Source organism: Ostreococcus lucimarinus, chromosome 21 (assembly GCF_000092065.1).
Source record: "Ostreococcus lucimarinus CCE9901 chromosome 21, complete sequence".
Lineage (NCBI taxonomy): Eukaryota > Viridiplantae > Chlorophyta > Mamiellophyceae > Mamiellales > Bathycoccaceae > Ostreococcus > Ostreococcus sp. 'lucimarinus'.
The window spans coordinates 140,596-165,355 of record NC_009375.1 but is presented as its reverse complement, the minus strand read 5'-3'; the positions used below and the strand labels follow the sequence as shown (position 1 = coordinate 165,355).

The window sequence follows — 24,760 nt, the reverse complement described above, 5'->3', positions numbered from 1 at the left end:
CGACGCCGGCGCGGTCGGTCGATTCGGCGCGCGGTGGCTAAAATTAAAAGGGCTACTTTTAGGTTTGGATAGTGCGTGGAACGAGGCGCGAGCGGTCACTTGATGTCGCAAAAATCGACGTCGCCGGCTTCGCCAGAGTACGATACGTGGAGCTCGAGCTCGGGATTCGCGATGTGGAGCATCATTTTGACCACGGCGCACTCGCTGGTCATGACCGGGCCAGATTTGGCCCCTACGGCTAACGCGCCGAGACCGGCGGCGTAGAGCTCCGGTCGTAATTCGCCGCTTTGACACTGCGTCGATAGGTAGATTTGCAATCCGCGCGACGCTTGGCTGGTGAGCCAAGGGACGAGGCTCTGCGGGAAGTTTCCCACGCCGAACGCTTCCAAGATGATGCCTCGCACGCCTCGACCGTACAAATCGCCGTACGCCTTTTCGATGTCTAAGCCAGGAATCACCGGGACGCGTATGACGTTCGAATTCAACTCAAATTGCGGCGCGTACTCTGGCGCCGGCCGTAACAAACGCGCGTGGTTCCAATCGACCCCCACTCCTAATCTCGCGAGCGCTGGATACGAAGGTGAACTAAACGCCGCGTACACCGTCGCGCTCGTCTTTGACGCGCGATTCCCGCGTAAAAGCTTACCGCCGAAACAAATCGCCACCTCCGCGAAATCCACGGTACCTCCGCAGCTTCGACTCGCGCAACAGCACGTCAGGGCGTCAATCAAATTTTGGCGCGCGTCCGATCGCGCGAACGACAGAGGCAACTGCGAGCCCGTCAACACGATCGGCTTTCCGAACCCAACCAGCATCAACGACAGCGCGCTCGCCGCGTACGCCATCGTATCCGTTCCGTGCGCCACGACGAACGCCGAGTACTCCTCCCTCCTCTCGTGCAGCGCCCGCGCGAGCGTCACCCAATCCTTTCCGTCCATCTCGCTCGAGTCTTTATTCATCAACACCTCCACGTCCAGCCGCGCGAAATCTCGCAGCTCGGGTATCACCTCCTGCACGTCCAACAGATATTTCGACGCCCCCAGCGGTCTGTACTTGCCACCCGCGCGCGGGACGACGTCCGCCTCTCGCAGCTCGAACGACTCCACCCCCATCCCGAGCGTGCCGCCGCAGTGGAGCAGCATCACGCGCGGTCGCTCGTCGTCGCCCGTCGTCGCGCTCGCGGAGGCATCGCGCGCGCGCGCGAGCGATTTCACCGGCGACGCGCGCGAGTCGGGCACCGACGCGACGAACGCGTCGTAGCTCTCGCTTCGCGGGATCGCGCCGGGCGCGAACGGCATGGACACGCGCGACGCGTCGCGTCGCTCGCTCGCGACGTCGGGCGCGCGCGACATCGCGTCGCGAAGTGCGCGAGGCGTCGGTCGGCGAAGCCAATCGTCGTTTCGAGGCGCCCTCGCGCGAGGACGCGTTGCAAACGGCTACGCTACGCTACGCTACGCTACGCTACGCGACGGGATCGTCGTTTAATACGCCTAAAACGCCCTCGTACGCGGCGAACGTGATGGCCGAACTCGGTAACACGCGAACGACGTTGGGGGCGAAGCCCTTGTAGAAGCCGCGAACGCCCTCGCGAGCGAAGGTGCGCGAGACGGCTTCGCCGAAGCGCGCGTACGTCGGGGCGTCCGCGGGTCTACCGACGTCCGAGCGCTGTTGAATGCGCGCGCGCACGACTTGAATTGGATAAGTCGCGGTCACGGCGATGAATTTCGACGCCAAGCCCAGGGCGCCAGCCTCGACCGGGGCGACGTCCGCCGCGCCCCCTCGCGCGCGTCTCGCTCTGCCGCTCGCCGCGATTTCCTTCAACCACTCGTACGCCGTCAACTGTATCGAACCGTGCGAGACGAGCCATATCGACGGCACGAGTCCCTTGTATAACCCTCTCAACCCTTCCTTTCGCGCGATCGTCGCCAACGCGTCGACGAATCCCGCGTATCGCTTTTCGCCGCTCTTCGCCGCTTCGCTCGCCGCGTCCCCTAATCCTCCTCCTCTCTGCAACTGCAACCGCGTCTTCACCACCCAAATCGGGTTCGTCAGCACCGTCGTCACCACCCCCGCCTCCGTGGCCGCCATCATGTTCGCGCCCGCCGGCAGCGCCCCGTTTCGCTCTCGTCCGAGCGCGTCCGCGTACCGCGCCCGCGCGCCGTCGTACCACGCGAAATACGCCCCCCAGCTCACCGCGCTCCCGACGATCGCCGGCGCGGCGCCCGCGTAGATCCCGCGCGCGCCTTCCTCGGCGACGATCCGTCGCGCGCCTCGCCACGCGCCCGCGTACCGCGCGCGTCGCGCGTCCGGGTCGTCCTGCACCTGCAGCCGCGTCTTCACGACGTCGAGCGGGTGCAGCGCGAGCGTGCTCGACGCGCCGCCCGCGACGCCGGCGACGAACGCGCGCCAATCGCTCGCGCGCGCGTCGCGCGCGTCGGCGCGCGCGCGCGCCATGCTGCGGCGTCCGCCGCGCGGGCCGTCGAGGCTGGGCGGCGTTCTGCTGATACTCACACTGTTTACCCATACGAAGACACATACTCTTGAGTCATGAACCGTCGACGAAACGCACGCGTCGACGCATCCTCGCGAAGACCCCAGGACGGCGGCGGCGCCATTCTTCGACGGTCAAAGGTGCGCCCGCGCGCGGCGAACGACGCGCGCGCGACGGCGATCGACGGACGCGGCGGTGGGAAATATTCGCGCGCGTCGCGGCGCGCGCGCGAGGGCGCGCGACGACGCGAGGGCGAGGCGATGCGGGCGCCGCGCGATCGATCGCGGACGACGATCGATCGCGGACGGCGCGCGGACGACGATCGGACGCGGTGACGCCGCGATGCGACGCGCGAGGCGTCGGTCGCGGATGGAAACGATCGGGAGGAATACGCGCGCGATGGATCGGGCGGCGCGGGACGCGCGCGAGGGTCGCGAGCGAGGGGGGGGGGCGAGGTTGACGATCGCGATCCGATGGCGGCGCGATGGCGGGAGGTTTGGACGCGGGACGAGGCGAGACGAGAGGAAGGGGGACTGACGATGCGCGCGTGGCTCGAAACAGTTGAAATAAACGCACAATGTCTGAAGGCAAGGAACATCTTTCCATCGTGATCTGCGGTCACGTCGATTCCGGTAAGTCGACGACGACCGGTCGCTTGTTATTCGAGCTCGGGGGTATCCCGGAGCGCGAACTCGAAAAGCTTCGCGCCGAAGCCGATGCGCTCGGTAAGTCTTCTTTCGCGTTCGCGTTCTACATGGATCGCCAAAAGGAAGAGCGTGAGCGTGGTGTGACGATTTCTTGCACGACCAAGGAATTCTTCACGGACAAGTGGCACTACACCATCATCGACGCCCCGGGTCACCGCGATTTCATCAAGAACATGATTTCCGGCGCGGCGCAAGCCGATGTGGCGCTTCTCATGGTGCCGGCGGACGGTAACTTCACGGTCGCCATCCAAAAGGGTAACCACAAGGCTGGTGAAGTCCAAGGCCAAACGCGCCAGCACGCGCGTCTTCTCAACTTGCTCGGCGTCAAGCAGCTCATTTGCGGCATCAACAAGATGGATTGCGACATGGCTGGCTACAAGCAAGAGCGTTACGAAGAAATTCGCAACGAAATGAAGAACATGTTGATCAAGGTCGGCTGGAAGAAGGATTACGTCGAGAAGAGCGTCCCGGTCCTCCCGATCTCTGGCTGGAACGGCGACAACTTGTTGTCCAAGTCCGCGAAGATGCCGTGGTGGAACGGCGTCGACGTCGAAGACTACATGGGCGGCGGCAAGAAGTTCCACATCGACTGCCTCCTCAACGTCCTCAACGACATGGTCGACAAGCCGGACCGCAACACGGAAGCCGCCATGCGCCTTCCGATTTCCGGTGTCTACAAGATCAAGGGTGTCGGTGATGTCCTCGCCGGTCGCGTCGAGCAAGGTCTCGTCAAGCCGGGTGAAGACGTCGTCTTCCTCCCGACCCACACCTCCTCCAACCCGTGCGGTGGTAAGGTGTTCACCGTCGAAATGCACCACAAGCGCGTCGAAGCCGCCGCGCCGGGTGACAACGTCGGTATGAACATCAAGGGTCTCGACAAGCTCAACATGCCGCGCACCGGTGACGTGATGATCTACAAGAAGGACACCTCCCTCGCCCCGTGCAAGGAGTTCACCGCGCAAATCCAAACCTTGGACATTCCGGGTGAACTCAAGGCGGGCTACAGCCCCATCGGTTTCGTCCGATGCGGCCGCTCCGCGTGCAAGTTGACCGCGCTCAACTTCAAGGTTGGCAAGGAAACCGGCGGTAAGAAGCTCGAGTCCCCGATGTCGTTGAAGTCCAACGAAGTCGCCGAGTGCGTCTTCGAGCCGGTCCACCCGCTCGTCGTCGACTCCTTCAAGAAGTGCGAAGGTCTTTCCCGCATCGCTTTCTTGGACGGTAACACCGCCGTCATGTTGGGTAAGATCACCAAGGTTGAGTACAAGGCCATCTAAAGCCTTTGCTTCTTGATCTTAGCGGTATAGAGTCCCAGTGAGAAAATACGTCGTACCATACTTTTGTGTTCAACGAACGAATGTGATCCTAAAATAAAGTTGTAACGAGAGACGCATTCAAATTTTCGCCGAAAACAACCTCGAATTCAACATCAAATTAAAACACGTAAATCTACGCCGCCTACTTGGAAATCTTTGCACACGCGCGTTCGAGCCACGTTTTAGTCTCCCCCGACACTCGCGGGGAAATTTGTTGCCAAACTTTTTCGTGATACGCGTTCACCCACGCGATTTCTTTTTCACTCATAATGCTCAAGTCCATGAGTTTCGTTTGAATCGGGATCAACGTCAAGACGTCAAAGCATAAAAATCCAGTGTCTCCGAAGTTGTGCGCAGTCTTCGCCTCCTTCACTTGCAGAAGCGTCTCGATGCGGATACCGAACGCACCGTCTTCGTAATACCCCGGCTCGTTGCTCAAGATCATTCCTGGCATAAGGGGCGTCATGTTTCCAAAACGCGGAGAGATTCCTTGCGGACCTTCGTGCACGTTGAGCGCCGCGCCGACGCCGTGGCCGGTGCCGTGACGGTAATCCAAGCCGTTGGCCCACAGGTGCGATCGCGCAAAGGCGTCGAGAACGAAACCTTTCGTGCCGACAGGGAAAACCATTTGGTCGAGTGCGATGTGACCTTGGAGCACGCGCGTGTAGCACTCCTTTTGATGAGCGGTGGGCGTTCCGAAGTGCACCGTTCGAGTGACATCCGTCGTGCCACACGCGTACTGGCCGCCGCTGTCGCAGAGTAATAAGCTGTCCTTACCGATAGCCCTCGCGCTCTTTTTCGAAGCACGGTAGTGCACCACGGCGCCATGAGGACCTTCACCCGCGATCGTCGGGAACGATTCTTCGAAGAAACCGTTTTGCTTGGCTCGGCACGCCAAGACCCTCTCGCCAGCTTCGTACTCGTCAATGGCGCGCCCCTCGGCGACGTCTCGCTCGATCGCGCACCAGAATTCAGCCATCGCAGCGCCATCCATGAGGTGGGCTTCGACCATACCGGCCATCTCGGCCTCATTCTTCACCGCCTTTGCGATCGGGACCGGACACGTGCCCTCCTTGATGGCGGACGGCGCGCTCTCCGTCTTCACCTTTTTCGCATCCTTGGGCGCTTCGGCGGCTCCGGCTTCAGCCTGTTCGAGCATGGCGATGGAGACCTTATCGACGTCCATCCAGAGTCGCTCACCGCGCTGTGCCGCGGCATACACGTCTTTGGCCATGTCTTCGTACGGCTTGATCGTCACGTTTGCCTCGGCGAGATGCGCCACGACTTCAGGCGTCGCCTTGTCCGTGTCGACGTAAAACGAAGCGTCGTTTTCACCCACCAAGACGTAAGACAACGTCACCGGATTACACGGTGCATCACCGCCTCGAACATTGCATAGCCACATGACGTCATCCAACGAGCTCACGACGAGCTTCTGCGCGTCGTTTTCCTTCATTTTTTCTCGAAGGTTTTCCAATTTTTCCGCCACGCTCTTCCCCGCGTACTCCATCGGGTGCACTCTGAGCGGCGTCTTCGGGAACGGTGGACGATCGCTCCAAACCAAATCTACCAAGTTCTCTTCGACGCTCATCAACTCGATCCCGCACGCGCTCAACGCTTCTCTCAAACCTCGCGCCTCGCTCACCGAGTGCACGTTTGGATCGATGCCCACCTTGGCTCCGGTAAACGCCAGTCCCGCCTCCTCCGCGCACAACCACTTCTTCACGTCCGGCACATCCTTCACCCCACTTCGCATCAGAGTCCAGTCCTCGCTCAGCTCGTCTTCAGCCTGCACGAAATACCGTCCATCCGTCCACAACAACGCCGCCGCGTCCGTCACCACCACCGTCCCCGCCGACCCCGTAAAATCGCTCAACCATCGTCGTCGCTCGAAGCACGCCGCCACGTACTCACTGCGTTCCCCACAAAAACACGCCCTCGCCCGTTCGTCAGTCTTTCCCGTCGCGCGCGTCGTCGTTCCTCGTTTCGTTCGTTCGCCTTCGCTTCGCCGACGCGCCTAAAGTGCGGATCCTGCGACGGCACGACGACCGCTCGCACCCCTCGCTTCGCCATCGCCTCTCGCACCGCCGCGAGCTTCGACGCGTTCGAGCGTTCGCCCGTCGTCATGCTCGCTCGCTCGGCGATCGCGGCGTCGCGCGCGCGGGTCGTCGTTTTGAGTTTTCGAGCGGCGAGGCGACGCGATGACGTCGGCGTTCTCGCGGCGACGCGCGCGGCGACGAGACGCGCGGCGCGCATGCACGATTCGAACGCGCGCGTCGGTCGCGTCGGTCGCGTCGGTCCGTCCGTCGAGCCGGTGGCGCGCGCGGGAGTGACGACCGAGGCGCGCGCGGTCGACGCGCGTCGGTTGAATCGAACGGCTGGTTGGTTCACGATTTCAAGCTTTACGACCGGGCGACGCGCCGCGAGACGATTCGGAACGCCGACGCCGTTCGAGGGCGACGACGACGACGCGGACCGACTAACAGCGCTCGAAAATTTTGTACAACTGCTCGAGGCACGCGATCTGAATGACGGTGCCGTCGTCGGCGAAACGACGAGGCGGGGCGAGACGGCGCTTCATCGCGGGAAAGACGCAGAGGCGAGCGACGCGACGAGCGTCGGACTCGGCGTCGCCTTCTTCGGCTTTCGGATCGTGGAAAGAGCAGTCCATGGCGAAAAATGCGCCGATGACTCGAGCGCAGGTTTCGAAGCACTCTTTTTCACTCGTCCAATCGACGTCTTCGGCGAGGGCGAGGACGAACTCGGGAAGTTTGCCGATTTCCGGCGCGTACCCGGGAAGCATCGACGGCACTCCGGTGATCTGACGCCGTTCCTTGTCGATGACGACGCCGAGATACTCCTTGAGCATGTCCGCCTTTTCGACGAGCATCTCTGCGATTTTCTCTGCGACTTCCTCCTTGGAGCCATCGCTCGCGTCCCACTCTTCGTCGTCGACGAATTTATCCTCCAGCGCGCACAGCGCGAGTTCGGCCAAAGACGCGGGATCTTGCAGCGATTGGTACCCAAAGTTGGCGAAGTTCTTCAAAGCCATTTGATGGAACATTTCCTCGGTGAGCTTTACGGCGTCCACCATGAAGAGCTTGGTTTGGTGCTGAAGTAACCACACGCCTTTGCGCGCGTCCACGGCGCCGACGAGTGTGTGATTTTTAATCACGTCGCCGAGCTCCTTGTGCGCGCGATTGGCGATTTCGGTGTTAAGCTGGCGAATAGACGTCAACTCGCACACGTACGTGTCTTCGGGTTCCGTGCGCTGTCCTCGACGCTCTCTCACCGCGCGTCGAACCTCTTCTATTTTCTCGTGTTCGCGTCCCTCGGAATTCATCGCTCGCTGCAAGTACGCGTCCAAACTCCCCGCTGCTAAATTCGCATCCGTGCGAACGAGCTTGTGATCACCACCCGCGCGTTCGCGCTGTGTCCGCATCGTCTTCGCCTGCGACGCCGGCGGTTCGTCCGCTTTTTCGCTATTTTCCTTGTCGCCGCTTCGCTCGGCGTCGTTTTCGTCATCCTTCTTTGCCAGTTTCTCCGCGCCAGGAAGCAGTGTTTGCACGGTGAATGTTCGCGACGAATTCGTCGCGAGAAGAATCTTCTCTAGTTTGGACTGAATCAACTCCACAATGGCTTCTTGGTGCAGAAAGTGCACCTCCTGTTTCGTGGGATGCACGTTGACGTCGACGTCTTCAAACGGCAGGCGGAGGTGCATGAATACAAACGGCTTCTCAGCCTTGGGGAGTATCGCCGCGTACACCGACTCACACGCGCGCTTGAGCGGCGCGCACTCCACTAAACGCGAATTGATGAACAAAATGAACGTCGTCTTCTTTGAATGATAATTCCCACCGCTCACTAAACCGTCCACTTGCAGCTTGAAATCAAACTTTTTCTTGGACAGCTCGCTGTCGAAGTCGAGCTTCTTCAAATCTCTCGCCACCGTGGGACCGTAAATCGCCTGCAACCGCTCGACGCGCGATTGCGCCACGGGAGTGTGCAACGTCGCTCGCGACTCACCGTGCTTCCGACACGTGAACGCCACATCCGTTCGCAACGCCGCGTACCTCTGCAACACCTCGAGCACTTTCGAGTACTCCTCTGACGCGCTCTTCAACGCCTTCCTTCGAGTCACGACGTTATAAAACAAGTTCTCCACGCTAATCGTAGTTCCTAACACCCCCGCGATCGGTTTCGCCCCCTCCGCATCCATCTTCCCATCCGTATACGTCGCTCGAGTCGCGTGCGTCGCCCCCGCCGCCATCGTCGTCGCCGACACGTGCGCCACGTAGCTCATGCTCGCCAGCGCCTCTCCTCGAAACCCAAAGCTCTCGCATCGCGCTAAATCCTCAAACTTTTCAATCTTACTCGTCGCGTGTCGCTCGCACAGCAGCGGCAAGTCCTCTATTCGCACTCCGTGTCCGTCGTCTTGCACTCGCAACAGTTTATTCCCGCCCTCCCTCGTCGTCACCGCGATCGACTTCGCGCCCGCGTCCAACGAGTTCTCCACCAGCTCTTTCAGCGCGTTCGACGGTCGATGGATCACCTGCGCGCGCGTTCGGTCGTCGCGTCGTCTCGCGTCGTCAGTCGCGCGTTCGCGTCGTCCGTCGTCGAGCTGACGTTCAAACATTCAATCTCTCATCGCGCGCGCCGTCGCGCGCCGGCCCTCGACGCACCTCTCCCGCGGCGACGCGATTGACGACGTCGCTCGGCAGGCGCCCGATGGCGCGCGGCGTCGACGCGCCGTCGCGCGCGCCGTCACCGCGCGTCATGACGAATCCTTTCGCCGCACACCGCGTCGCGCTCTGCCGCGCGCGCGCCGTCGGGCGCGCCCGCGCGTCGACGCATGCGCGCCGCCGCCCGCGCGCGCTCGCCCGCGCGCTCGAGCGCGCCCGCGCGCGCCGTCGCGCGCCGTCGACCGGCGCCGATTCGCCGCCGCCGCGCCGCGCGCGCCGACGCGACCGCGACGCGCTCGAGCGCCGACGACCGCGACGCGCTCGACGCGTTCGCGCGCGCGACGCCGCGCGCGACGCGCGCGTTCGAGCTCCTGCGCGAAAGCCGACGCGCGATCGACGCGGAGGCGATGACGGCGATGTGCTACGTCGGCGCGATTCGGCGTCGGCGCGCGACGCGCGGCGAGACGGCGTGCGTCGCGAAGATTTGTGAACGGTGGAGCGCGCGCGTCGGCGGGCGACTGGGACGCGTGCGAGCGTCGCTGGAGGCGGAGGATGGGTCGGCGGCGGCGCGAGCGGTGGCGAGGGAGGTGGGAAAGTGCGAGGCGGAGGCGACGGCGCTCGCGCGGCGATTCGCGCACGAGGCGATCGAGGCGACGGAGGCGTTCGAGACGCGCGAGGCGGCGGACGACGCGACGACGTCCGAGGCGCGCGGTGACGGTGACGGTGACGGTGACGGTGACGGCGTGAATGGGATACCGGAGAAGTGGCGCATGGCGTGCGGGAACGTGAACGGATACTTGGAGTACGCGGGGGCGACGTTGACGTTTGAGGAGTGGGCGCGGGTGCGCGAGGCGTTCGACGCCGTCGTGACGGAGGTGGACGGGGACGACGCGAGCGCGCGGTACGTGCGCGACGATGGGAATTGGAACGCGATGAAGGCGATGATGGATGATTCCGTCGTGCGACCGAGAAGGCTGTCGCAGGTGGAGAATAACGCGCGGTACGCGAACGCCAAAGCCGAGCTCGACGAGGCGAAAAAGGCGTGGAAGGAGGCGAACGAAATTTACAAGGACGCGCGAAGGAGAATTAAGCAGGCCAGGCACGAGGTGCACAAAACGCGCAAGGCGGTGAGAATAGAGTACAGATGATGACGATGACAATCCGCGGTACGAGTAGTAGTTTTGTAAGGTGACGCGTACGACATCTAAGGACGAGACGTCTTCAAAACCTCGACGCACCAGTTGCCGTGATCGTAATACGCCGCCGTGACCTCGCACCAAGGAAGGTTTTCAAACAGCTTTGGAAGCTCACCCTCGGTGTACACGTGACAATATCGCTGATACACAACCGATCGTTTCTCGCGATCGGCCTCACCGTGCGTGGGCGCGCCGCTCACGCGCGATTGGCGCTCTCGCTCGTCCTCGGGCGCGACGCCCTTGACTTTGATCTTGTTATGAAACGGCACCAAGACGTCTTGGCCTTCAAATTGGTGACCAGAAACCCCCCCTTGCTCTTGCTCGAGCGCCCAGGCGTAGAATAATGCGACACCACCAACCTTGACGATGCGCATCGTTTCCTTTACGAGCTCCACGCGACGTTCGGGAGACGATATGTGATGCAACACGGCGATGTTGAGCGCGTAGTCGAACACGTCGGATCGATACGGCAAAATAACGGCGTCGGCCACCATTACCTCGTATCCGCTATCGCGACAGATTTCAATCAAGCCTCTGCTAAAGTCGCTTCCGAGCGCGAAACCACCGCCCTTGACGATTTCGGGAATGTTCTTACCGTTGCCGCATCCGACGTCCGCGGCGAGCAAACCGGGCGGCTGTTTCCTAACGAAAGCCTCCACCCCGGTCCACGCGCGATACCTCGTGCCGTGCCATTGCTGCGCGACGATATCGTACACCTTCTGCACGTGCTCGCGCTCGACTTCGGGCATCGCTGTCACCTTTTCCGCGGCGTCTATGAAATTTTCTGGCACCACGGCGCACGCTCGCTTGGGCGGCTTCTTCACCAACTCTGTCGCCGTCGTCCCTGCGTTCGACACGCTCGTTTTTACGGACGGCGACGGATTCTTCCTCGTCGCCTCTTCCATTTCGAGCGCATCCGACCGCTTACCTTCCTTGCGCAACTGTTTCGCCTTCTTACGCTCCTCTCGCGCCGCCTTGATCGCCGCCCTCTCGGCGGCGATGCTCTCGCGTCGTCTCTGCTCCTCGGAAACTTCCTTGGGTTCCTTCAACGAATCGTCTCGACCGACCGCGCGCTTTTCCCTATACATCGCTCGAAACTGCTCCGTCATCGCCATCTGCGCCGCGATCGCGTCGCCTTCGGTATTCGCCGCCATTCGTCGTCTAAACGTGAGCGAAATCCTATCCTCGCTCACGGGCGGAATCGCGTGCTCGTACTCGTCCGCCGCCCTTCCCTCCATGCGCACCGCCGATTTCGCCGGAAGCACCACCCTGAACTCCTCCCCCTCATAAACGACCCCCGGATCCGGTTTTTCGTCCCCACTCGGCCACAGCATCCCTCGCCCCATCGTCATCGTCTGCGCGCTCGCCAACGAAACCGTCACAAACGGCCGCGCGAACGTCGGATTATCGATGTGCGGCGGTATCCACTGTCCCTTCCCGTACACGTTCACCGTGCACGAATCCATCTTTTCATCCTTCCCGATCACCCCTCTCGCCACCAGCGCGTCCAGCACGTCTTCAAACATCGCCGGCATCGCCGCTACGCGCGTCTCCGCGTCCACTCGGTTACTGTGCGTGTACGTCCCGTACTGCAGCATCTCCCTCGACTGATCCCTTCGCGCCCACTTCGGCGGCACCGGCGCGTGCGTCTTACCCTCAAGCTCCCCTCGCCGTCCTCGCTCGAGCTCTTCCGCGACCCACGCGCACACCGCGTCGTGCAAACCGTCGTCGACGGCGTCTCGAAAGACCTCGGCGCCGATCGTTTCGACGTCCGCGCGCGTCGCGCGCGCCGCGGCCGACGCGCCGGACGCCGTCATCGCGTCGACCGCGCGCGTCGTCGTCCGGTTCCTTCGCTCGCGCGCGCGCCGAGGCGTCGAGCGTCGCGCGACGCCGCGCGAAGCGACGCGGTGTGCGCGCCGCGCGCCGTCCGTCGCGCGACCTAAACCGTTTTTTTTTGCCGATTCGGCGCCGGCACGCGCGCGTCGCGACGCGACGCGCGCGACGACGGGCGACGCGACGCGCCGAAAACGATGGATCGCTTCGTTTTCGACGCCCCCGCGCGCGCGACGCGACGCGCGCGCGACGCGACGCGCGTCGAAGGCCGACGGCGGCGCGCGCGACGGACCGTTTTTATTTTACTCGAGCGCGAAACGCACGTCGACGGAAAACGCGTCACACGGCGACGCGCGCGACGATGGGCGCCGGCGACGCCGACGATGGGTACGACAGCGACGGATGCGTCGCGCGCGCCGACGGCGACGCCGACTCGGCGCGCGCGCGTCGCGCGTGGTCGTCCGCGTGTCGCGGTTCTTCGAGGTGCTGGACGGAGATTGCGTTGTGGAATCAAACGACGTCGACGGTGGAGATCACCGTCGAACTGCCCGCGAACACGCGCGGGCGGGACGTGCGCGTGACGGTCGACGACGGCGCGCTGACGGTGTGGACGTCGTGGCACGGCGTCGTCGAGGGATTATCCGGCGCGCTCGCGCGGCGAGTCAAGGCGGACGAGACGGCGTGGAGCGTCGCGTCGGACGCGCTCGAAATCGTCCTCGCGAAGGACGCCGACCGCGACGGCGATCCGTGGGGATGCGTGTTCGCGGACGCTCGCCTCGGGTGCGCCAAGTCGCCGCGGGAGGTTTTGAAGGACATGGTGTTCGCAGACGAACCCTTCGATTCCGCGGACGATTTCTCGCTCGAGAGTCGAGCGCTCCTGGGCGAGATGCGTCAACGCCACGCCGCGCTCGTCCGCGGCGCGCTCGTCGATCCGGGAGACGATTTAGATTTTAAGCTCGGGTTGGCGTTGAACGCCAACGCGCGCTTCGCGTGAGAACTCGCGTGAGAATTCCGCGCGCTTCGCGCGTCGCCTTCGCGTTCGCCGCGCCGCCGGCGCCGCACTCGTCGTCGCGCGTGTCGCGCGCCGTCCCGTCATGTCGCTCCCCGAGGACGGGCTCGATCTGTTACCCGCGGCGTCCTTCGACGTCTCGGGCGTCGCGCACGTCGTGCCGACGCGCCACGGCCCCGTCACCGTCACCGCGCAGGGCGCCGATCGCTCGAGACCCGCGCTCGTCACCTACCACGACGTCGGTTTAAACCACCGCACGTGCTTCCAGCCGCTGTTCGTGTGCGCGGGACCGCGGAGCGACCTCGTCAGCAGGTTCTGCGCGTATCACATCGACGCCCCGGGGTGCCAGGACGGCGCGCGGGGGCGAGATCGAGGCGGGGACGGGGACGCGGCGACGACGGCGACGACGCTGGACGCGCACGCGGAGATCGTCGAGGACGTCGTGAAACACTTTGGATTGCGCGATGTGACGTGCTTGGGGGTCGGCGCGGGAGCGACGGTGATGGCGCTGTACGCGGGACGACACTCGAGCGCGTGTCGGGCGGGAATATTCGTGTCGCCGAGTTGCGGACGAGCGAGGACGATGGAGCACGCGTTGGGGGCGGTTTGCAAGTTTAATTTGAAGCGTCACGGATGGACGCCGTGGACGTTGAAACACTTGCTGAAGCGAATGTTTAGTTATCGCGGACTTGGTGGGTCGAATGGGATGTACGAGAGCGATCTGGCGCAGACGGCGCGAAGGGAGATGCGAGAGATGAACCCGGAGGCGACGTTGGCGTATTACGACGCGGCGTTGCATCGATTGGATAACGAGCACGTGTACGCGTCGTTAGACATAGACGCGATGATTTTGGCGGGAACGAGCAGCCCTTGGTACAAGGACACGATCGTGATGAATTCGTTGATGAAGGCGAGCAAGACGAGCTGGATCGAGATCGAGGGCTGCGGCACCGTGGCGACGATGGAGGATCCGCAGCAGCTCCTGTCGCCGATTAATTTGTTCATCCAGCGTTTGAAGAGCCAAGGGTTGGCGTGAGATTTCGACACGTCGGCGCTGCGATAGCCTAGTACTTCTACATCGACTACATCGACTACTGTAGCTAATTTCTAATAATTCTACGCACGATGTCATGCTCGGAGACGATGACGTCGCGCGCCGCGGCGTCTTCGACGAGCGAACGCAACGCGTCGACGCCGCATCGAGACAACGTATCGCGCGACCCGAGGACAATTGAGGAATATTTTGCGCGCGTCAGCGCGACGTTGAGACGACGTTTATCGGATAAAAATCCCACGTTCGCCTTTGCGTTGCTTCGCACGGCGGAACACACGACGACGTCCGCCTCGCTTCCTTGAAACGAATCGACGCTGTGCACCGCCACATCGCGAACGCCTGCTCGTTGCAAAGCTCGAGCGATGGCACGAACTTGCGCGCTGTAAAACGTAATGCACACGACGAAAAGCGTCGGAGACTTGGTTTTCAACGCTCGAATCAGCGCACACGCGACGTCGGCCTCGCGCTGGTTCCACTTCGATTTTCCCACTCCGCCACTCTCGACGCTCGCCACGTCCACGAAGGCGTACGACGGCACGCTGGATGAAAGACCTTGCGGGAGATTTCGCGTCAACACGTGATCGGCGTTCGCGAGGCGTCCACCGTAAAATTGCGCTGCAGGCCAACTCGCGATCGACGGATGCATTCGGTATTGCGTGTCGAGCAAACTCGCGCGCTCGGCGTTCGCGGACATCAATCGTTCCATGAGCGAAGTCGCGTGGCCGTGACGTCGAGCGATTTCCGAGATCAACGTGGCTGGCAACTGCGCAGGATCGCCCACGAGCAGTGCTTTTCTTGGATACCGCAAAAATGGAATCGCAATCTCCGGCTCGAGCGCCTGCGCGGCTTCGTCCACGACGAGGGCGTCGGGCTGCTCGAGCGAAGACATGATCGACTGGCCTGCGCTCGCGAGCGTGCAGAACACCAAGCTCGCGCGATTCAAAGCTTCGCGCGCGAATTCATCCGAACGCTCACCGCGCCCCGAGCCCTTTTCGATTTCTCGCGCGATCTCCTCACCTCGAGCGCGCATGGACGCTTCGTCGTCCATCGCGGCGACGGCGGAGAGACCTTCGGCGACGACGCCCTTGCAAAACGAAGGCGCTATGGATTCCAGAGCTCGCCGCGCGGCTTTCGCGCTCTCGCGAATGCCGTCGCCTCCCGAAACGAAAGATCGTCGAAAAGACGACGCGATGACGTTGCAACGTTCGAAAATGAAATAATCCATCGCCCCGCCGTCGACCGACGACGCCTCTCGCAACGTATCCTCGGCGCCCGTGAGCACGCACGGCGCGGCGTCTTCGCCGCACGTTCGCAGGTAAAGTTCCATCACGACGCACACAGCCTTGTTGCTCGGCGCGCACACGAGTACGCGCTGTTTCTTCGCCGCGAGCACCGCGAGGAGCGATACGATGAAGTGCGTCTTCCCACATCCCGGCGGTCCTTGAACCATTTGTAACTGATCGAAATGCCCGTCGCGCGCGAAGAATCGACGCAACGCCCGTCGCTGCGACGCATTCAGCGGTAAAACGTACTCGCCCTCGCGCTCGTCGCACGAGGATTCATCATCACCCTCGACACCACTTTTCCCGTCGACTCGCTCGTCGTCGTCTTCGTCGGAATCGCTAAATTTTATGTGCGTCGCGCGTTTGGCGCCGACGATTTGGTGCGCAAACGCCACGCGCGGTCGCACGAAGCACGCGTGCGCCATGCGCTGATACGAGACGAGCGACGCCAGCGCGACGGCTTTAAACTCGACGCCCTCGACGTCGTCGAAAATGCGCGAACGTTTCGCCAACAGCGGCACGACGTCCGCGCCCCGCGCGTCGCCGCGTCCCCGCACGAGCGCGAGCGCCGAGCGCGTCTCGTCGTCGGCGCGACGCAACAGCACCACCGTCGCCGGTCGACGCCAATCCGCGTCGTCGCCTCCGCGCCTCGCCGTCTTCTCGCCACCGACGCGTCGCGCGCTCAGCTCCACGAATCCATCGCTCGCGCGCGTCTCCACCACCTCCGCGTCGAACGCTTCGCCTCGTCCTCGCGACGTCGCCGCCGCCGTCGTCGCCCGCGCCTCCTCGTACGCCAACGCCTCGCACGTCGCGTACCACGCGTCCGCGCTCGCGTACGTCGCGCGCGCCGCCACCATCCGCCCGCCCTCGCCCTCCCGCGCGTTCGCCGTCAGGTCTTTCGCCGTCCACGCCGCGACGGTTCGCTCGAACGCCGTCGCCGCCGTCGTCGCCCGTCGTCCCGTCGCGCGTCGTCGCCGTCGCCGCCGCGCGTCGTCGTCGTCGTCGTCGTCGTCGAACGCGTCGCGCGACCTCGCGAGCGCGGACGATTCTTCTTCTTCTTCTTCGTCGTCGTCGCCGTCGTCGATCGCGCGCGCGTCGTCTCGGTCGTCGACCGCGCCGTCCCAGCCGAAATCGCTCTCCATCGCGCGCGTCGCGTCGCTCGCGCCTACGCCGTCGCCGACGCGCGTCGCGCGCGACGCGCGTCGCGCTCGAGCATCCCGCGCGCGCGCGCGCGCTCGCGGGGCCGCGCGACGACGCGCGGCGTCAGATTGTGACGCGGCATCGCGTCGGCGCTTCGCGAATGTCGCGCGCGACCGACGCGGCGACCGGCGCCGCGTTCGTCGCGATCGACGACGACGACGGGACTCCGACGGTGGTGTTCGCGACGCTCGCGGGCGACGACGGCGCGCTCGCCGCGGAGCTGCGCGCGATGTGCGCGAACGTCGTCGACGGGAGATTCGCGTTTCCCGAGCGTCGCGCCGCGGCGCGCGCGCGGACGACGGACGGCGCGACGACGACGACGCGATTCACGTTTTGCCTGACGCGCGCGGACGGCGCGCGGACGATCGGGGCGGTGCGACGCGTCGGCGCGAGGCGGGCGGCGGCGGCGCTGACGCGGACGGCGCGGTTCGAGTACCACGACGACGTCCTGCGACACGCGATGACGCGCGCGATGGAGGCGCTGGACGCGACGGCGCGCGGGACGACGCGGGAACTCGCGCGGGGGGACGCGCTGTGGGAGTACCTGGATCGAACGATCGGGACGCGGGCGCCGACGGCGGGGACGACGGCGGACGTCGGGCTGCCGTGGACCGAGTTCGCGGGCGTCGCGACGCAGAGCGTGCGGCTGCGAGCGCCGGATCTGAGGAAGGAGTTTAACGGGGGGATAAAATTTACGGCGCTGTTGGACTGCGGGCACGTGGAGGCGGTGCTGGCGCTGTTCGCGGCGTTGGTGACGGAGCGACGGGTGGTGCTGACGAGCGGGCGGTTGGAGGCGGTGAGCGCGGCGGTGCACGCGGCGAACGCGGCGCTGTATCCGCTGAGTTGGCAGCACATATTTTTACCCGTCGTTCCGGAGGCGTTTTTGGATTATTTGACGGCGCCGATGCCGTTTTTGGTCGGTTTGCATTCGAGTCTGTCGGAGGACGCGAAGCGACTTCCGTGCGACGACGTCTTTACGTTGAATCTCGACGACGGATCGTTCACGTACTTTGAGGAAGATTTCGAGGCGATTCCGTCCGGTCCGTTCACGCTCCTTCGCGTCGGGTTGCTCAGGGAGATCGAGCGCACGCGAGGTGAAGACTCGCAAGCGGTGGCGCGCGTGTTTCGAACGTTTTTCTCGAGCGTGCTCGGGCCGTACAAGCAGCACATCAAGGGCGTCGTCGCGCATCCGCCGCCTCGAGACGCCATCATCGCCGATAGTTTATGGCTCGACCAACGAGGACTCGAGCTCGGAAACTTGAAGCACGCCGGCATTCTCGCCGCGATGCGAGGGACGCAAATGTACGAAGTCTTCGTGCGACAGCGATTGCGCATGTGCGCCCAGGTGGCGAGGAAAACCGGCTTCGTGCCCATGGGGGACGAAATCGTCGATTTCGATCTCGAAGAGGGCGAGTTGACGCTTTCTGATTTAATGATGCGAGGTCAAGCGTTGTCCGAGCAGTTCGCCTCCGCTTCGTCGCACGCGTTCTCCGTGGGAAGCTCCGCGCTTCGCGAGACGATGCGAAAGGCGAAGAAGGCGTACTCGACGTCAAAGACGATTCAGGGCATGCGCGAGGCGTTCGCATCGAAACGTTCGCAGCTCGCACACTCAATAGGAAAACTCAGAGAAAAGAGTTCGGAGGATTTGCAGGCGAAATGGGCGGAGTGGACGGACGAGGGAACGGCGAAGAATTTGAGTTTCGCCGAGGCGTCGACCGCAGAGGCGCCGGTTCCCGCGCCGCCGCAGACGCAATCACCGGTGGTCGAGCGCGAAGCCGTCGAAGTGAACGAACCAGTGGCGATGAGCGAGCCCATCGTCGACTCGCTCGCATCGGCACCGACGCCGGCTCCGACGCTCGCGTCGGCACCGCCGCCACGCGTCGAATCAGTCTCGGGCGCGGCAAACATGATGGCGAACTTGATGTCTTTCGACGACGCCGGAGACACGCTCGCCCCCGTGACGCCGTCTAAGCGCACGGGCGCGACGATGGCAGACGTTGACGAGCTCCCAAACTTAATCGACATGTAGAAACGTAGGAATAGCGCGCGCACTGTAAATAGCTTCAGCTTAGACGCTCGACGAAACGCGACGACTACTGTACGATTATCAAATCTCTAAACTCTTGATCGAATCAAGGCATCCCCGGCGTCCGCGGCGCCGCCCTCGCGCGTTGTCCGTCTCCACCTACATTCAAATATTCGACCGGAAACGTCGCATTCGACGTCGACGTTTCGCCTCGCCAAATCCGTCCCGCGCGCGGCGTCACCGCCCACCGTAATTTCACCTCCATCCCTCGTCCGGACAACCGCTCGTCCACGCTCCGTAGCTTATACTTCGCCCGTATCACGCCCTGTTTCCTCAATTTCTTCGCCTTACTCTCCGCGCTTTCCCATCTATCAAACTTTACCGCGTCGTCCCAAATCGTCGCCTCGTTGACGCCGCGCGTCTCCGTCTCCCACGACACCGTCACGTGCGCGAACACCATCTTCGTGTTCCAGCTCGCGCACGACGACAGATCGTAGTCTACTTCCAGCCTCACCACTGCCTCGTCTCGGCTGTCGGCGACGCGCGCGAAGCGTTCGTAGTCGACGACTCGAACGATCGGGCTTCGGGACATGAACGGCATCGAAGACGTCGGCGCGCAGGCGTGAAAGACATCGGTGACGGACGCGCACGCGACGAGGACGGCGAAAATGGCGACGGCGAGCGTGAGCGTGGCGTTGAGGCGGTGCCACGGGGAGTGGGACATGGCGGCGAGGCGCGCTCTGCGGCTGACCCGGGACGCGCGCGGACGGTTACAATACGAGGTCAAGCGGACGCGTCGCCGCGCTCGCGCCTATTTTGGGCTTCTAAATCTTTCAACGCGGTCTCCACGCGACGCATGATCTGCGCGTGCAGATGGTCGCGCGCCTTGGCGTTCTTCTCGCAGCGCGCGCACTTGGCCGTCAAGTCGGTCAAATCGAGCGGTTCGCCGACGGTAACGTGCACGCGCTTACCCACGCCAATCTCCCATCGCCCGTACGGTTTTACGTCGGACATGCCGGAGTGCCAAAACGGTAGCACCATCGGCGGCGTTCCGCCCGCGATCTCGACGTCGCACAGCAATTTCGCCACGCCTCTTCGCATCGTTCCCAACTCTCCGTCGCGACTGACGCGACCCTCGGGAAACAAGTGCACCCAATCCCCTCTCAGTAACAGATTCGCCGCCGTTCGCATCGCCGGCTGCTCCACCCCACCGCCTCGCTTGATCGCCAGCGCCTTACCGCACAAGAAAAAGCTCTCTCGCAGCTTGGTTTTCGCGCAAATCTCATCCGTGCACAGCGTCCACCGCACGCCCCCGCGCCGCGGCTCGCCGACGAAGACCGACCACGGGATCAGCGCGCTCAGCATTCCCGGGTCGTCGAACGTGCTCACGTGATTGCACACCGTGAGTAATCCCTGCGCGTTCGCTCGATCGCGATTCGCGATGGCGCGCTCGAACGTCGCGAGATTCGTCGTCGTCGTGACGTTGGCGACGTCCAGGACGCACTTGCTGAACGCCGCCACCGCGGCGAGCACCGCCTGACGCCCGACGACGCCCCAGGGCGAGGCCGTGGGCAGGACGTCGTCGTAGACCGCGCGTCCGCTCGTCGAGGGCGCGGCGTCGCCGGACGACGGCGCGGACATCGGAGGCGAGGCGAGGCGCGCGCGCGCGGCGGCTTCGGGACGCCGCGCGGCGGCTTCGGGACGCGCGGACGCGCGCGCGGACGGCGAGGCGAGGGCGACGCGCGCGGGATGGGCGGCGAACGGTGCGCCGACGCGCGCGCTGGTGGACGGTCGACGCGGCGCGGAAGGGCGGCGCGGTGTGCGGGCGACGGGACGAACGCGTCGAGTGGTACGAGTTACAACGGCGACGAATGAATGAAAAAAGTTTGCGGTACAGACGGATTCGTATCGAAAGAAAGAATGCGGTGAATCACCGAATGCTCGTGCGCGCGAGCGTGCTGACGGTGTTGTCGCCGGCGCCCGAGACGGGGGACTTCATGCCGGGGAAGACGTTCCAAAAGCGCAACGTCTCGTCGCCGGCGCCGGTGACGATGGTTTGGCCGTCGGGAGAAATGGCGAGAAAGAGCACGCGGAGGGTGTGGCCCGTGAGCGTGGTGAGCTTGGACATACTCGGATAACGCCAGACGACGATTTGATTTTGGCTGTAGCCGTGCGTGCTGACGATCTCGTTCACGTTCTTGCTCCAAACCAAGTTGCACACCTGCGAACCGGTGTCGACGCACTGCAACGGCGTGTTGGTGACGGTGTTCCAAAACCGAATGCATCGGTCGGCGGTACCGCCGCCGCTGGCGAGTAAGCCGTGTTGATGTGGAGACCACGCGATGGCCTTGACCGCGGCGGTGTGCTCGCTGCATCGCAAGATTGGTGACGTCGAGTGCGAATTCCACACGAAGAGTTGATTGTCGTTGCCGCCGCTCGCGAGCTGTTGGTCGTCGTAAGACCACTTCAATCCGCACACCTCGCTCTTATGCCCGAGAAGCTTGCTAGAGTAATCGCTCGGTGATCGAATGTCGCGATTCAAGATGGCGCGATCGCGACTCCCGCTCGAGAGCGTGTGCGAGTTCCACGCCAACGTCCCGGCGCGACTGCGGTGCCCGAGCATCGCTCGCGTCTTTTTGCACTTGGCCACGTCCCATATCTGCACCTCGCCGCTGTTCGTGCCGACGCCCAAATACGTCCCACGCTGCGTCCACGCCACAGAGGCGACGGAATCGTTAGGAGCGAGCTCACACAGCTTGGTCACCTTGCTAGTGCACGCGCTCCACAGGTAGACGCACGTTCCCAAACCGACGGCTAACACGTTGCTCGAACTCCAATCGACGAGGTTGAGGTAGAAATCGTCCTGCAACGCCGGCGCGTCGAGTACTTTGAACGGACTACGCGCGATCTTTCGCGGCGCGCGGCGGCGCGGCGATAAAAGCGTCATGCCGAGCGGTCCGTCGCCGTCGCCGACTGGATTCAACGCGTACGGCGATTCGCCTCGAGCGATCGTCCCGAACGAGCCATCGTCGCGAAATTTGAACAAGTTCCTTCCGGGAGTGGAGTACGAGTACGACGATCCATCGATCGGCGTCGCCGGCGTCCGCGGTCGGTACCTCGCCGCGCTCGGCGTCGCCGGCGGCGTCACGCCGTACGCCTCGGGCGGACACACGTCTCCGAGCAACTCGCTTCGCAACAACGCCCCGTACGCCGCGCTCGTATCCTCGCGCTCGTGCGCTCGCGCCGAACCACCATCACCCCTGTGCGCGCCCGCGCTATCAGCATCGCGATTCGCGTCCCCCTCCCGTCCCCGATCGGCGTCGCCGCGTCCGTCCCGACCGATTCGTCCGCCGCCGCCGCCGCTCGCGCCGCCGATCTCTTCACCCCTACCCCCTCCCGTCGCCCCGACCCCGACGCTCGCGCACGCCTCCAGCATACTAAAATCACCCCGAAATCCCGCGCTCGCGCTCCTCGACGGCACGTACCGATCGCTGTATCCCGCGTTCGCCCGTCCCGCGCTCGCGCCGCGTCCCGCGCTCGCCCGCCCCTCCCTCTCCGGCGTCCCCGGCGCGCTCCCATCGCGCGCGCCCGTCCCGCGTCGCGTCGAGTCCTCGAAAATCAATCGCCGCGCCACGTCCACGCCGCGATGCCCCCCGTTCGCCATCCCGCGCGCGCCGTCGCCGCGAATCAGCGTCGTCGTCCCGGCGCTCCCGAGACGCAATTCCCGTCCGTTTTCTCGCGCGTGGGACGTCGGCGCGCGCGTTTTCGGTTCGCGTCTCGGCGTCTCGGCGTTAAAGCGCGCGTCCGCTCGCGATCGGCGCGGTCGAGCGGTCGTCGTCGCGCGCGACGCGCGTCGCGGTGCGTCGGTCGTCGCGCGGTCGCGTCGCGCGGTCGTCGTAATCCGTGTGTGACGCCTTCCGACGACAGTGATACTAAGTCACGACACGCAGACGACGCGCGCAAAGTCGTATTCACCGGGGCGAAACCGCGATCGCGACGCGTGCCGAATGTATACATAAACGCGAACGACGCGCGCAAAGTCGTATTCACCGGGGCGAAACCGCCATGAACTTTCGACGCGCGACGTGACCTTTGGGCGCCACGCGCGCCCGGAGACGGCGCGCGCGCGTCGGCACGACGCGACGCTCGAGGACGCGGGAGACGCGCGATGTCGCCGCCGACGCCGCGCGACGTCGATCGCCCGTCCCCGCGCGCGCCCGCGCCGAGACGCGCGACGCGAGGCGACGACGACGCGGGAGACGACGGCGTCGCCGTCACGCGCGCGAATGCGAAAAATGAAAATGAAGCGAATGCGAATCGAACGGCGCGCGCGTCGACGACGCGCGAGGACGCGCGCGAGGCGAACGGGAACGATGGGAAAACCGCTCGAGAGCCGACGAGGGTGCGCGCGACGCGCGAACGGGCGATGCGATGGCGACGGGAGGGAAACATTCGGGAGATGGGCGATCTTTCAAACGGCTGGTGATTTTGAAAGATTTTTTAAACGCGAGGACGCGAAGACGCGAGGGCGATCGGGGCGCGGTGAAGGCGCGCGAGAGACTGACGAAGGCGCGAAACGTGGATTTTTAACGTCGCAGAGCGCGTCGTACGAGTCGAGCGAACGACCGATGATGACGCCGTCGTACATGGAGTGGTATCGAGCGGCGATGGCGAACGGCGGCGTGGTGCCGGCGGCGGGGACGCCGTTGCAGGTGGTGTCTCAGCACGAGTTCGCGGTGCCGGTGGTGGTGCCGGTGAACTTAATGCCGGGTGGGGAGGGTATGTCACCGCCTGGGGTGGCGGATATGGGGTACGGGGGGTACGATCCGCACGCGATGGCGGCCGGTTCGTACGCGCCGGCGGGCGCGTACGGGGTGCCGCCGCCGATGATGATGATGGGCGCGCCGGCGCCGCCGGGGGCGTACGGTGAGTACGCATACGCGGCGATGACGGCGGCGCAGCACGAGTATTACGCAGCCATGCATAACGCGCATCATTACGACCACTACGGGTACGTGATGCCGCCTTACATGGGCGCGGGCTTTGTCCCTGGCGGTCGCGGATACGGCAGGCGATCGCCGGGAGGTCGCGGCGGTCGAGTGGGAGGTCGTGGCGGCCGAGGTCGCGGCGAGCAGTGGCGTAATGGTGTGCACGTGAACGGTGGTATCGTCGGTGGCCGCTTCTACGGCGCCAGTGGACGATATTTCGGCGATGGACGTGCGAACGAAAAGGCGGTGCCGTACACCGTCTTCGTCAAGGATGTGCCGGCGAGCGTGAGCGAACGCGAATTAGCGGATGTTTTCGCCTCGTGCGGCCGCATCATAGACTGTCGCATGTGCGGTGATGCGAACACACACAAGTTTAGCTACGCCTTTGTGGCGTTTGAGTGCGCCGAGGCGGTGGATCGGGCGTTATTGTTGGACAAGACGCCGCTCCACGGGAAAAACATCATGGTGAAGAAGAGCGACACCGCGGTGATCCCAGTGAACCCGTTACTGCTACCGCAGAATGAACGAGAGGTTGAATCGTGCGCGAGGACAATTTACGTCGCAAACGTCGACAAGACCGTGGACTCGCACGCGTTGAAGTTACTTTTCGAGGACCGCGCCGGCCCCGTCAACCGCTTGCATTTGCAAGTGAAGAACAACGCCGTGGCGAATGTAGCCTTCGTAGAGTTCGTCGACCTCGAAAGCGTGGGAACCGCGCTGCATTTGACGGGTGAACAGCTTGGAAACCGCATGATTCGCGTGAGTGCGTCAAAGACGCCGCTCCGTTTGCATCGACGAACGAATCACGGATCCGCGGCTTCGACTTCGGGCGACTCGTCTGCCGAATCGCAGCGCGCAACCATGCCACCGTTCCCTTACCCGTACTCGACGTCCACCCGGACCATCGGTGATGAACCGACGACGCCGGAGTCGCCGCCGTGCAAAGTTTACGTGAGGAACATTCCGAAAACTTTATCT

At 63.9% G+C, this 24,760-nt stretch overlaps 13 protein-coding genes across 13 annotated transcripts; 4 read left to right on the top strand and 9 right to left on the bottom strand.

Annotated features, from left to right (window-relative positions):
• Nucleotides 1-24: 24 nt before the first annotated feature.
• OSTLU_29713 (predicted protein) lies at nt 25-1,363 on the bottom strand. The gene has a single exon (XM_001422790.1). The coding sequence runs from the start codon at nt 1,296-1,298 to the stop codon at nt 96-98; it is 1,203 nt and encodes a 400-aa protein (XP_001422827.1). The 5' UTR covers nt 1,299-1,363; the 3' UTR covers nt 25-95.
• A 107-nt stretch (nt 1,364-1,470) lies between these two features.
• OSTLU_6022 (MC family transporter: folate) lies at nt 1,471-2,409 on the bottom strand (the record flags this gene model as incomplete). Its single annotated transcript, XM_001422789.1, has 1 exon — nt 1,471-2,409. A coding segment is annotated over one exon (939 nt), but the record flags the coding sequence as incomplete, so codon positions are not given.
• A 631-nt stretch (nt 2,410-3,040) lies between these two features.
• EF1A2 (Eukaryotic translation elongation factor 1 alpha) lies at nt 3,041-4,484 on the top strand. Its single transcript, XM_001422872.1, has one exon. The coding sequence runs from the start codon at nt 3,069-3,071 to the stop codon at nt 4,470-4,472; it is 1,404 nt and encodes a 467-aa protein (XP_001422909.1). The 5' UTR covers nt 3,041-3,068; the 3' UTR covers nt 4,473-4,484.
• Nucleotides 4,485-4,653: 169 nt separating this feature from the next.
• Nucleotides 4,654-9,655, bottom strand: OSTLU_52141 (predicted protein; the record flags this gene model as incomplete). Its single annotated transcript, XM_001422788.1, has 3 exons — nt 9,437-9,655; nt 6,525-6,605; nt 4,654-6,420 (listed from the first exon to the last, which is right to left on the bottom strand). The coding sequence occupies exons 2-3, from the start codon at nt 6,582-6,584 to the stop codon at nt 4,654-4,656; spliced, it is 1,827 nt and encodes a 608-aa protein (XP_001422825.1). The 5' UTR covers nt 6,585-6,605; nt 9,437-9,655.
• Nucleotides 9,656-10,397: 742 nt separating this feature from the next.
• On the bottom strand, nt 10,398-11,138 carry OSTLU_36712 (predicted protein; the record flags this gene model as incomplete). The annotated part of the gene is made up of 1 exon (XM_001422787.1): nt 10,398-11,138. One exon carries the CDS (start codon nt 11,136-11,138, stop codon nt 10,398-10,400), a length of 741 nt encoding a protein of 246 aa, XP_001422824.1.
• A 2,151-nt stretch (nt 11,139-13,289) lies between these two features.
• On the top strand, nt 13,290-14,303 carry OSTLU_29706 (predicted protein). Its single transcript, XM_001422871.1, has one exon. It carries the CDS (start codon nt 13,317-13,319, stop codon nt 14,265-14,267), a length of 951 nt encoding a protein of 316 aa, XP_001422908.1. The 5' UTR covers nt 13,290-13,316; the 3' UTR covers nt 14,268-14,303.
• Nucleotides 14,304-14,331: 28 nt separating this feature from the next.
• Nucleotides 14,332-16,028, bottom strand: OSTLU_29705 (predicted protein; the record flags this gene model as incomplete). The annotated part of the gene is made up of 1 exon (XM_001422786.1): nt 14,332-16,028. Exon 1 carries the CDS (start codon nt 15,991-15,993, stop codon nt 14,332-14,334), a length of 1,662 nt encoding a protein of 553 aa, XP_001422823.1. The 5' UTR covers nt 15,994-16,028.
• Nucleotides 16,029-16,842: 814 nt separating this feature from the next.
• On the top strand, nt 16,843-18,815 carry OSTLU_29704 (predicted protein). The gene has a single exon (XM_001422870.1). It carries the CDS (start codon nt 17,241-17,243, stop codon nt 18,795-18,797), a length of 1,557 nt encoding a protein of 518 aa, XP_001422907.1. The 5' UTR covers nt 16,843-17,240; the 3' UTR covers nt 18,798-18,815.
• An 85-nt stretch (nt 18,816-18,900) lies between these two features.
• OSTLU_36742 (predicted protein) lies at nt 18,901-19,518 on the bottom strand (the record flags this gene model as incomplete). The annotated part of the gene is made up of 1 exon (XM_001422785.1): nt 18,901-19,518. The coding sequence occupies one exon, from the start codon at nt 19,516-19,518 to the stop codon at nt 18,901-18,903; it is 618 nt and encodes a 205-aa protein (XP_001422822.1).
• Nucleotides 19,519-19,730: 212 nt separating this feature from the next.
• OSTLU_7284 (predicted protein) lies at nt 19,731-20,225 on the bottom strand (the record flags this gene model as incomplete). The annotated part of the gene is made up of 1 exon (XM_001422784.1): nt 19,731-20,225. A coding segment is annotated over one exon (495 nt), but the record flags the coding sequence as incomplete, so codon positions are not given.
• A 499-nt stretch (nt 20,226-20,724) lies between these two features.
• On the bottom strand, nt 20,725-21,417 carry OSTLU_13512 (predicted protein; the record flags this gene model as incomplete). Its single annotated transcript, XM_001422783.1, has 1 exon — nt 20,725-21,417. One exon carries the CDS (start codon nt 21,415-21,417, stop codon nt 20,725-20,727), a length of 693 nt encoding a protein of 230 aa, XP_001422820.1.
• A 141-nt stretch (nt 21,418-21,558) lies between these two features.
• Nucleotides 21,559-22,458, bottom strand: OSTLU_19210 (predicted protein; the record flags this gene model as incomplete). Its single annotated transcript, XM_001422782.1, has 1 exon — nt 21,559-22,458. A coding segment is annotated over one exon (900 nt), but the record flags the coding sequence as incomplete, so codon positions are not given.
• A 1,561-nt stretch (nt 22,459-24,019) lies between these two features.
• On the top strand, nt 24,020-24,568 carry OSTLU_7913 (predicted protein; the record flags this gene model as incomplete). Its single annotated transcript, XM_001422869.1, has 1 exon — nt 24,020-24,568. A coding segment is annotated over one exon (549 nt), but the record flags the coding sequence as incomplete, so codon positions are not given.
• Nucleotides 24,569-24,760: the final 192 nt, after the last annotated feature.

Excerpts from the sequence above, each read along its gene's own strand:
- OSTLU_29713 (XM_001422790.1), bottom strand. The coding sequence starts at position 1,298 with ATGCCGTTCGCGCCCGGCGCGATCCCGCGAAGCGAGAGCTACGACGCG.
- EF1A2 (XM_001422872.1), top strand. The coding sequence starts at position 3,069 with ATGTCTGAAGGCAAGGAACATCTTTCCATCGTGATCTGCGGTCACGTC.
- OSTLU_29706 (XM_001422871.1), top strand. The coding sequence starts at position 13,317 with ATGTCGCTCCCCGAGGACGGGCTCGATCTGTTACCCGCGGCGTCCTTC.
- OSTLU_29704 (XM_001422870.1), top strand. The coding sequence starts at position 17,241 with ATGGAGGCGCTGGACGCGACGGCGCGCGGGACGACGCGGGAACTCGCG.